The sequence below is a fragment of the Narcine bancroftii genome, chromosome 8, assembly GCF_036971445.1.
Source record: "Narcine bancroftii isolate sNarBan1 chromosome 8, sNarBan1.hap1, whole genome shotgun sequence".
In the NCBI taxonomy this organism is placed as follows: Eukaryota; Metazoa; Chordata; class Chondrichthyes; order Torpediniformes; family Narcinidae; genus Narcine; species Narcine bancroftii.
This window is the reverse complement of record NC_091476.1, coordinates 88,842,395-88,854,518: the sequence shown is the minus strand read 5'-3', so window position 1 is coordinate 88,854,518 and position 12,124 is coordinate 88,842,395. Positions and strand designations below refer to the sequence as shown.

General features: G+C 39.3%; 1 protein-coding gene across 3 annotated transcripts in view; it reads left to right on the top strand.

Annotated features, from left to right (window-relative positions):
* Positions 1–11,752, top strand: part of dcps (decapping enzyme, scavenger) — a 115,236-nt gene extending 103,484 nt beyond the window's left edge. For 2 of the 3 annotated variants that reach the window (XM_069894427.1, XM_069894425.1), the window contains 2 exons: positions 8,223–8,333; positions 10,858–11,752. In XM_069894427.1, coding sequence (XP_069750528.1) covers positions 8,223–8,333; positions 10,858–11,124 — 378 coding nt within the window. In that variant the 3' untranslated portion in view covers positions 11,125–11,752. The remainder of the gene's footprint in view (positions 1–8,222; positions 8,334–10,857) is intronic. The other variant, XM_069894426.1, reaches the window with a different exon arrangement.
* The last annotated feature ends 372 nt before the right edge of the window (positions 11,753–12,124 follow it).

Genomic DNA, 12,124 nt, shown 5'->3' with positions numbered 1-12,124 from the left:
ACAAAAGGAAAAATTTCACAAGACCATTTGGCACAGTCTTTGCTTTAATATCTTTAAGTGGTATAGCTTCTGGAAATCTGGTAGCTGTAGTTAACAAATATTCATTTCCAGATTTTGTCTTGGGCAAGTGACCAACACAATCCATAATAACTTTAGAAAAAGCTTCTCCAAAAGCAGGAATAGGTTTTAAATGAGCCACTGTGGGACCTTGATTAGGTTTCCCTGCAACTTGACAAGTGTAACAAGTCCTACAAAATGTCACAACATCTTTCCTCAAACTAGGCCAATAAAATTGTTTCATAATTTAATAGATAGTTTTCTTTTCCCCAAGATGACTACCTAAAGGTGTACTGTGAGCCCAGGTTAAAATCTCATCCATATATGCTTTAGGAACTACAACAATTACCTATTCTTCACTGGCAGTGATATCAGATGATCTCTATTTTCTCATTAACACACTTTCTTTAAAATAATATCCAACTGGCACTTTCTTAATTTATTCAGCAGAGAGAGCTTTATCTCTGACTTCAGCATGATCAGAGTCTGTCCTGCCTCTCTATAAACTCTTTTCTGGATAATGACAAATCATTACACTTAGGTTTAACACTAGAACTCTGGTCTAACAAAGAAAATGTTAACGTTTCTGTAAGTCATCACAGCTTGACCTGCTGCTGTGCCTCACAAACTGCCAACCCATTAAATCAACTTGCACAGCAGTTTCTTTGCTGGCACTAATTCCCCACGTTTACTAACTTAATTGGGTACTTTATATTAACTTCTGAAAAAGGTCGATTGGGCACAAATCTCACCTCTACAAATATAGCAGAATCTTACCCCTTTTGGAAAACTCCACATAGCCTTAACCTAAGATTTGGGGTTAAAGCATACTCATGTGCTAATTCTGCAAAATCTGGCCAAGTCTCCACTCCCTTCAAATCTAACTCTGTAGGGTAAAAATTGGAAATCCCAAAAAGTTATCAGAACCTATTGCTGCTATTTCCACACACACACACAAGCCTTTTAATTGGCTTTCAAAAAGAAATTTAATTAAATAAATTGAAAATCAATCCATCAATAAGCTCCAAATTTGGTCAAATCACAAATGAGCCCCAATTCTATTAGGTACTAAACCAGCAGCAATGTAAATTCACCAAGATAATGCTATCTTCAAAACAATCATTTTTAGTTATAACTACTAATATCAACACTTCTTACTTAACCCCACTATGCGCAAATGGATATATGTGTGTGCGTGGCAAAACCAAAACCATTATAGTTCAGGCATAATTATGAAGAGATGATTTTAAAGTTCAGTCAGTTGTTTTGAAACTCAGAATATTGAAATGGTTTTGAACATTATATTTAAATCTTGCAACCATGTAATTATACAGTTTATATAATCAATACTTAAAAATACAGTGATTGGACGGTATTTAAACACCTCCCCTGCCCCTCCCTTAACCCTTTCTCACTATATAGAATATAGTAAATATATAATATAATTGACTAAGAAAAACACAAAATAAAAAAAAACAAAGTAAAGAAAATGAAATGTCATTCCAAATTGCACAGAGGATTAGCTCGCAGGCTGGAATTGTCAATGTTTATGTATAAATTGTAAGTAATTTTCTCCAAAGAAATACACCTTTGTTCTCTGAATGCCATCTTTCCATTCCTAGATACATATCCAATTTCCAGGTAACTACAATACACTTCCTCACCACTGCTAAAGCAATTTTAACAAATTTGATTTGATGAAATAGTAAATTTATTTTAGGTCTAGTTTCTTCATGTGGAAAAAGCAATACCACTAATTTTCCTCAAAAACTTTCCCAGACCTACCAAAAAATTCTAACCTTAGAGCATGACCAAGTAGAGTGTAAAAAAAGTATCTGCTTCATCACCACATCTATAACATTGATCTGATAAATCTGATTTCATTTTATAGTTTTTTGAGTATAATCGATGTAGATAATCATATTGAACTAAACTATATCTAATATTTATAGTATTAGCCATACAGTCATGTCAAAGTTCCACCCATCTTTTCTCATCCATCAATATTTGGATCAACCTTCCATTTCTGTCTTGATTTATGAACTCCCTTTTTAATGGTGCCTGTATATAGTAAGAGGTACATTACAGAAATAAATTTCTTAGTATAATCTTTTCTGATAAGGGCCTCCAGCTCAATACATTTCAGTAATAGCATGGTTGCACTTAATGTTTCCCATAAATATCCTCTCAACTGTAAATAGCAAAAAATGTGTTTCGCAAAACTCCATACTTATTTCTTAATTGTTAAAATAACATCAAGTGGGCATGTTCAAAACAATCCTCTACACTTTTGATTCCATTTTGAAACCAAATATGCATAAATTGATGAACTTTAGTAAAAGGTATAAGATTATTTTGGAACAAAAGCAAAATGCTACTTTTGATCTAATTTCTTTCTTCAGCTTGTTCCAAATATTGATCACAAGGGTGCTTCCTTCAGACCAGTTATTAATTTTGAGTCACATTTATAAATAAATTATTTTGCTAAATTTCCTCCAATTTTATCCATTTCTGTTTTAACCCATGCTGTTTTCTCAATCCCTCAAATAAAGAGGTTAGAAATTTCAATTGAGCCACCTGGTAATAATTCTTAAAATTGGGGAATTGTTAACGTCTCATTCCATATTTACACGATTATTTTTCTATAAATACCCTTGACATCTATCCTTTCCAGAGAAATTTTCTAATATGTTTATTTAATTTTTGTGGTGACAATATTAGCAAAGTTTGATAAAGGTATTGTATCCATGGAAAAGTATTCATTTTAATACAATTAAAATTTATCTACTAATGTAATCAGCAAGGTGACCCATATTTTAGAATCCTCTTCAACTTTTTTAAGCAATGGTAAATAATTCAATTTATACTAATTATTTTAATCTGTATTCCCAAATATTTAATGACCACTTTTGGCCATTTAAATTGAGTATTCCTTCGACAGAGAGAATAATCACTCCGAGGAAGAGGCATAGCTTTTCTTTTGTCTCAATTTACCTTGTAATCTAAGATCTTGGAAATCTTCCAAATTTAAATGCAATTTACGTAAGGAGGTCTCTGGTTTAGTCAACCTTAAAGTCCATTATTTCCACAATGCTCCTAATAATCTCAGCCAGTGGTTCTTTAGCTAAAATAAATAAAGCTGGGGGGTAGGTTTATTGCTTTATTGTCTACTAGACCTCTCAAAAAAGAAAGGATTGGACATTTGTCCATTGGTTACCACTTTTGCTTTAGGATTGTTATATAAGACCTTTATCCAATTTATAAAAATTAGCAAAACCTGAATTTAACTAGAACTTTAAACAAAAAGTATAATTCTAATCTATAAAAAGCTTTTTTTCACATCTTAAGCCACCGCTACCCTCAAATCTTTCCTTTTTAGTGCTGAAATGTATGATACTAATTAATCTAACTACATTTTCTGCCTAAAGTATTTGTTTAAGAAATCCCATTTAATCCATATTTATTAATTTAGGCAATAATTTAATTATTCTTTTGGCCAAATTTTTGGCTACTATTGTATAATCTGCGCTCAGATTCTTTAAATTGTTGCTGAAAAGTAGTTACAAAGTATTTTGAAGCATCAAGTCATCAGACCTCTTTAAAAACTCACATATTTTATGATGAGCTGCTTTCAGAACAATGTTTCTTCATAAGAGTGAATTTTCACAAATTCCCCTCTTTTGCATGGAGGTTTTGAAATCTGTGTTTTCCACAATGATTTCACAAAACCAGGCAAGGGTAACACAAAGTGCCATGTAGAAATTGTCAAAGCAGGACTGCGCCCCACCCCTCTCTCTCTCTTTCTCTCTCTCTCTCTCTCTCTCTCTCTTTCTTTCAAAGAGACAGTCAGAAGTGGTCATTCTCTTTCAAAAGCCACTTATTTTGTGTATCTCCCAGGATAAGGGCAATACAATATAGAATAGCACCTCCCTCTTCAGAACCAACTGTTTTTCAATCCTGTGTGAGTTACATGGTGATAAAGCCCCTTCTTCAATCATATGTTACCTACAGGATGGTAAGACATCTTCTGGTTTCAAAATGTTGCTGTTTTCAGTTTTATGTTCTCTGAAATATCTTTAATCATGTGACATGACATCATTTCTGTCTTTTGAAGTTTCTTCCAAGGTTACTTTACATCTATATGCTAAAAGCATATAACTTTATCTCTGACCACTCAAACCCAGAATCAAGAGGCTGTTTTCTCTTTGAAGTTCCTCTCTTCCAAAAGCATTTATGAGCAAAATGCTTCCTTGTACACACAGGTGTTTCTCCAGCAAACATTAATTGTTCCAACAATTGAATGGACAATCACTGCAGCTTTATGACAATTTACACAGCTTCCACCAAACAATGGCTTAACAGACATTTTGACTTTCAAAGTGGTTTCATTCTGAGTGTAATTGTGTCTCCGTAAGTGTGCCCTGGACACTCTAAAACTAACTTTACTAAGAAATATATAGTTTATAACTAAAGAATAATAACACAATTCCAGGACCTCTAGTCACCGACAGACCTAACACTGACCCCTGTGGAACACCGCTAATCACCGACAGACCCAACATTGACCCCTACGGAACACCACTACTCACCGAAAGACCTAACAGAGACCCCTGGGGAACACTACTAGTCACTGACATTCATCCAGAATAGGCAGCCTTTATTCCCACACTTTGCCTTCTGCCATTCAGCCAAGCTAGTACCTTTCGCATAATACCATGGGCTCATAAGCATTTTAGCAACCTCATGTGTGGCACCTTGTCAAAGGCCATCTGAAAATCCAAGTAAACAATGTCCTTTATCTGTCCTATTTGTTACTTCCTCAAAGAATTCCGATAGATATGTCAGGCAAGATCTCCCCTGGAGAAAGCCATGCTACTTTCCCCAAAACATCATCCTTAATAATGGTCTCTAAAATCTTGCCAAAGACTAAGGTTAGGCTAACTGGCCTATAATTTCCTGCCCTTTGCCTCTCTCCCTTAGAGAGTGGAGTGACCATTGCAATTTTTCATTCCCAACTCTAGTGATTCTTGAAAGGTCATTATTAATGTTCACCATATCTTCTGCTACCACTTTCAGAACCCTGGACTGTTGTCCATCTGGTCCAGGTGTTTATCCTCTTTCAATCCCATCATCTTCCTAAACACTTTCTCTTTAGTATCAGAGATTACAATCACTTCTACTTCCTGATTCCCTCAAATTTCTCTTTTATCACTGTTGTCTTTCACAGTGAAGACTAGTACAAAATGGCTGTTCCGTTCATCCACCAATTCTTTGCATCCCATACTACTTCTCTAGCATAATTTTCCAGTTGGCAGATGTCCATTTTTGCCTCTCTTTTTAGATATCTGGGGAAAAAAAATTGGTATCCTCTTTTATTTTACCTACTTTCTTATTTCACCTTTTCTCCACTTGTTGCTTGTTTAGTCACCCTTCTGTTGGTTTTTAAAAGCTACCCAATCATCTAGATCCCTCTTTTTCTTTCATTCCGTCTTTGACTTCACTTGTCAGCCACAGTTGTCTGACCCTTCCTTTAGAATGCTGCTGCTTCTTTGGGATGAAACGATCTTGTGTCTTCTGAATTATTCCCAGAAACTTCTCTAATATCTACCCTGCTAGGGTAATCTCCAATCAACTTTGGCCAGCAACCTTCTCATTTCTAGATTTAGATTTCAGATTTATTATCAGAGTACTTACACTACATCACATACTACCCTGAGATTCCATTTTCCTGCCTCAGTAGTTCCCTCTGCTCAACTGTAATACCGACACATCTGATTTTACTTTCACCCACTCAAACTGTGTAGTGAATTCTATCAAATTATGATCATAGCCTTCTCAGGATTCCTTTACTTTAAGCTCCTTGATCGTTTTAGTATATATCTCTGCCCTCAAATTGAAATGGGTCCAGTGTCTCCAGGAGGTGTGCTTTGATGCGTTCCATCACCAGAAACTCAAAGCATTTCATAATGATGTTCAGTGCCACAGGGCAGTAGTCATTGAGGCCTGCTATTGTCACCCCCTTGGGTACTGGGATGATTGTGGTTGGCTTGAACCCTGTGGGAATGATGGACTGCTGCAATGAGGTGTGGACGATGTCCGTTAAGACCACTGTCAATTTGTTTGCTCAGTCCTTTAGTGCCCGACCAGATATGTTGTCTGGTCCCACCGCCTTGTGTGGTTCACCTCAGCTATGGCATTGCAGGGGGCCCATTGATCAGAGGGTCACGGAGCTTTCTTTGGTGTCATCCTGTTCTCATCAGACCATGCATAGAAGGTGTTCAGTCTGTCTGGAAGGGAAGCGTCATTGTTCTTAATTCGCAAGGTTGACTTGTAATCTGTTATAATCTTGATCCCTTACCATATACAATTCATGTCACTGGTGTCACACAAGTGTCTGGATCTTCTGTGCGTACCCCCACTTTGCCTTCAGGATTGGACGAGAGAGTTCAGCCCTGACTGATTTTAGTGCCATCCTATCCCCTGTCCTGAAGGCAGTATCGTGAGCTTGAGAAGTGCCCAGACCTTTGCACCCAACTTGGTTCCTGGTTAGTCATGGTTGTGAAGCATTTGATCTTGGCGACATCCTCAATGCACTTGCTTTGCGTAGTGGTTAGCCCAGCAATTGGGACTGGGGTTCAAATCCCATGCTGTCTGTAAAGAGTTTGTACGTTCTCCCCATGTCTGCATGGGTTTTCCCCGGAGGCTCCGGTTTCCTCCCACCCTTCAAAATGTACTGGGGATGTAGGTCTGTCAGGTGTAATTGGGTGGCATGGGCTTGTGGGCCAAAAGGGCCTGTTACCGTGCTATATGTCTAAAAATTGAAAAAATTAAGTAGCCAGTTACTAAACTCATGTACTCCCCTATGTTTACATGACCGTTGTAGGTGGCCACCTCCCTGAAACAGCTTCAATCCGTGGTCTCAAAGCAGTCTTTCAGCACTGCTGTGCCCCCACCCCACTCCCCCCTCCCCCCACTGGGCACATCCTGATCTCCCTGTGAACTGACCTAGTTTGCTTTGCCAGCGGGCTAGCAGGACAGATATGTGATCCGAGTATCCAAGGTGGGGAGGTGCGAGGTGTAGCCTTGTATGCACCAGAATGTTCTCTTCTTTGGTGGCAAAGTTCACGTTGTTGAAACTGTGGTAAGACTGTTTTCAGGTTGGCGTGATTGATGACACCAGCAACAATCTTGACACTGTCAGGTTTGGGTATCTGGGCTTTGCAGATGGCACCATAAAGCTCCTTTGTGGCTTTACTCTCATTAGCAGAAGGTGGAACATAGACTACGACAATAAGCCTTGCCAAGTATTCCCTGGTTGGGTAGGATGGTCTACCTGGGATAAAGCATTCCACTTTATCTATGTCCTTCATGATTTTGTATACCTCTATAAAGTGACAATTCAAAGCCATGCTAAATGCAGGGAATAAAGATCAGGCTTCTCTATAATTCAGTCCCTTGAGTCACAATAACTTCCCTTCCCATTCTCGTGGGATTTCTCAAGAATCGTAAGCTCCCAACCTGGATTCTCTCAAGGAACTTCAGCTCTGTCTATTTCTCAACAATAATGTCTTAACCTGAAAACACACTTCCCAGCCATCCATTTCCGACTTTGTGTGCCACCTTTAGAGATCACCCTCAATTATCTCTTCTGCTGTGTTGGCCAAAGAAAAAATTCAGCCTTTCATCATCGTTTGTCTTTGAAGATCACTTGACATTCCTGATGTGGAGTTGAGGAAAGGATGACTGCATATTTACTCAGGATAGTGGGAGTTGGATTCAAGATTTTTTTTTGTACAAGGCACTGAAGAAGAGAGGCCACCTACCTGAGAAATATTCAGAACTATGGAAGGCATTGAAGAATCAGAAAGGGAGGTAGGTTAGCACAGAACCAGATGCAAATAGAGTCAAGGGCAAAATGATCACAGAGACTTGTGGAGAATAACAGAAAGATCAGTGCTACAGCAGGAGAAACTGTGATTTAGGGAAAGGAGAGGGAAGTAGTTGAGCAGAAAAATCCATGAGCTTCATATCCAGGAGGATCAAGAATTCATTTCACTTGTTCTTGAGAAATGGGGTTTGAAGAAAAGGTTCAAGAAAATGTTTTTTATCCTTGAGCACAGGAAATGTTATGACAAGTAAATTACTCTCTGTCTCTGATGCTGCAGCTTGATGACTTGCATCTGATTGCTATTTCACACTTCCGGGAGGTGAAGTCAATACGGGATCTAACAGCAGAACACCTGCCAATGTTACAGACCATACTGCAGGAAGGACAGGTGAGAGTCTATCTGCTCACTCTACTCTTGCCATGATTTTTTTTGCATTAAGACACATTGGTTCTGTGACGCTTTCAGCTGCCACCTTTAGCATGTATCAGCCATCGTACTTCCACAAGCAGCTGGCTTCATGACGTCTTTGGATAGAATGAAGCCATTGTGATGTACAGCACAGAAAATCATTTAGCGCATTGTGTCTATGCCAATTCTTGACTACAGCTATTCAAAACAAATCCCACACTCGTCTCTCTTCTTCAGTTCCTTATATTTATAAACTTTTTCCTTTGGCATCAGTACAATTGAATCTCGGGAAAGCAGCCAAAATCTGCCTTTACTTAATGTCAATGCAATCTCAGCTTGTAAACAAGCTTCACCCGCGAGCTTTATAACACCACACATGCGGAGATGACTGAGATAACTGTCAGGTTCGTCTACATTGAACTGTGATGTTCAGTGCTGTTTCGCAGGATTAGAAGCAAGTGAAGTCCTGGTACCCAAAATGAAAATCAAAAATCTGTAGATTTCCAACGAGAAACAGAAAGTCAGCAGATGGGCAGCATAGGTAGAAAGAGAAACAGTTATTGCTTCAAGTTGAAGATCCTTTCTCAGAAGATCATAAACGAAGTGAGATTTAAGTTACGCAGTTGTTACCTGTGCACTAAGGTGAGGTCAAAGATGGTTTAGTGATGCCATATTTCTAAAGCAGTCAGATTGGTAGATTGATGAGAACAGTTAGAGAGCGAAAGAGAGAAACAGATAAAGAACAAACGGGGGGGGGGGGGGGTGAGAAAGTTGAGAATGTAGGTAAAAGATGTTGCAGAGAGCTGAACCTAGAAGGGTAACATTGGGAATGCAGAGTAGCAATATCCAGGAGTCAGAAAAACCAGAAAAACTGTTAAAATCACAGACAAACAGAAAACTTATTGGATTCCATATCATCCTAATGGCTTAGATTTTTAAAAGTCATGAACAACAAACCAAAAATTAAGAATATGGGATCTTTTTTCCATGTGCATTGAACCCTTTATAAGAATTATGGAACAAGTGAGGTATAATTTTCTGCCTTCAAATATTTCCAGCTTTTGCTTGGTCCAAGGTGACCAAGTCAAGATGATGCAGCTTCTTATTGGCTCAAAAATATTGTGGTTCTCTGTCACATCACAAATACTTTAAAGTGTTCCTTTGAGTTGTGTCAGCTCAGTCTGAATGTCTAAACACAATCTGCTGGAGAAGCTCAGCGGGTTAAGCAGTGGGAGAAAAAGAAGGGTCAAAGTTTTGAGCTGAAACCCTTCATCGTGTCTGGGGATATGTCTGTTGCAAAGAGGATAGGGTGGCAGAGGCCCCATGTGGGAATTAGCAGAGAATGATTTCTTACCTCATTCACCTGTTCCATGGCTCTTACATGATTCGGATGGAGGAAGAGAAGATGATGGGTTTTTTAAATCTGAGCCAGTGAGGACCGTATTAATTTCAACAATTTTTCTGTTTGTCTTTGATGAAACATGACAGTCAGTAGATTGTAAAAAGTAAAACATGAAGATATGTGGTTGAGGTAAAAACACAATGCTGGAGATACTCAGCAGGTCAAACAGTGTGCTTTATACAGCAAAGATAAAAATACAGAACCGACGTTTCGGGCTTGAGCCCTTCATCAAGGTATGGACAAATGTTGGCAAGCGTCCAAATAAAAGGGTAAGGAGGGAGGTGTTACAAAGGCAGGAGGTGATAGCTGGAGAAGGGAGGGAGGGGACAGCAGCAAGCAAGGGGAGATGGATGACTAGGTGAATAGAGAGGGAAGGGGGTGAAGAGCTGATAGGGGGGAGGGAAGGGAGAGGGTTAGCTGAAACTGGAGATCGATGTTAATGCCATCTGGCTAGAGAATGCCCAGATGGAAAATCAGGAGTTGTTCCTCCAATTTATGGGTGGTCTTGGTGGAATAGTACATGAGACCATGGACAGACATGTGAGTGTGGGAGTGTGACTCAGAACTGAAATGGTTGGCCACTGGGAGGTCTCTGTCACTGGTGCAGGCAGAGTGAAGGTGCTCAGTAGATTGGCAGATTATAACACAAATATTTTTATACCACCAATCTCACCTTCTCTTGTCAGATTCCAGCACTGGCAGCTTTGGCCTTCTAATCACACACTCCATTCTGTGTGATTCTCTTCTTCCACCTGACTCCTTGTTTTCCTTGCCCTGCTCGCCCTTTATATGGCATCTGCCAATCTTCCATCACATTTCATCTCACCCTGGTTCACCGATCCCACATGGGGTCACTGTTCCATCCCTCGCCCCCTGTCCTCCTGACAACAGCTTCTCTACAATCCCTATCTCCATGAAGGGTTTCAGTCCAAAACTTTGACCATTCTTTTTCCTCTGACCTGCTGAGTTACTCCAGCAGATTGTGTGTTGCTTTAGATCGACAGTCGCCTGCGTGTCTTCAGTCTGAATGTCTTCCTGCTCAAGGATTCCACTGACATTTACATGTGATTGTTGTATAATCTTATTTCCCTCCCTCCACAGATGGTCATCTCTAAACGTTATAATATTCCAAAAAGCCAGCTGAGGATTTACCTCCATTATCAGCCTTCCTACTATCACCTTCATGTTCACTTCACTGCTGTTGGCCACGACGCTCCAGGATCCATGGTGGAACGCGCACATCTACTTTTCAATGTAATAGAGAACGTGCAATTTGACCCGGAGTACTACCAGAAACGAACCTTGACCTTTGCCCTGAAGGCTGATGACCCCTTGCTGCACCGATTCAAGGAGGAAGGAAGAATTTAGTTGAGATCCATTTTTGTTCATGCACAGTTGATCTTTGCAGTCTACTTTCTTTTGAGATGATATGACTTGGTGGAGAATGCACAATGGAGACAAGTGGTGTTTGAACAAGTTGACACTTGGCATGATTTTCATTTCCTCAGAATAAAGAAAAATATTTCTGTTAGAACAGATCAGAATGTAGTTTGAAGCAATCACTTTAAAATGTTACTCGTGAAAAATTGGATATTACAAATAGTACATCCCATAGATAAAAATGTGATCTTGTTCTATTATCACAATTGATCTGCTCATGAACTTGGTTTGTCTCACAGAATGTGGCCAGGGTTAATTTGGAGAGATGAGGAAGAAATATAGACTCTCATAAACAGATACAAAAAGCCCAGCAAAGGTTCTAGTCAGCTGAGCCAGTAACACCTGAATCTCTCTTCTCAGCAGGCAGAAGTCAAGCTGGGTGACAACTTGCTCAATGGAGCAATTCATGTTAATACATCAGAGTTCCCCCCTCTAAGTCAGTGTGTTCCTTTCCAATTTTCTTGATTCAGTTGTAAATTTAGAGGGTTTATTGTGCTTGTTATTGCAAAGCCCATTGATTGTACTTTTAATAAAAACTCTGACATTTTGCTACAAATATAGTGGTGACGTCTCTGTTAATGTATTTCTTCCCACATTCGACATGAAAGTCCTGACTAGCCTTCAGCAGCTTGGCAGGTCTTAATACATCGGCCTGATCATTGGGTGACAGTAGGCCAAAAGGAATAGCTCGATCTTTTTTTGTATCGACACACTAAACACTCACAGATTAATTAGACCACACATGGTAATGACAGCCTTTATTTTCCTTCCTCTGCTCTTTGCCAGTCCACTCAGCCAAGAAAGAAACTAGCTAACTCAACACAAAGCAAGGATTGCACGTAAAAATGACCCGGAGAACTACAGCTTCATCACCATGTGTGTCCCAAACTCAAGAGGAGCACAAGTAGGCATCATCTGCAACCATCTC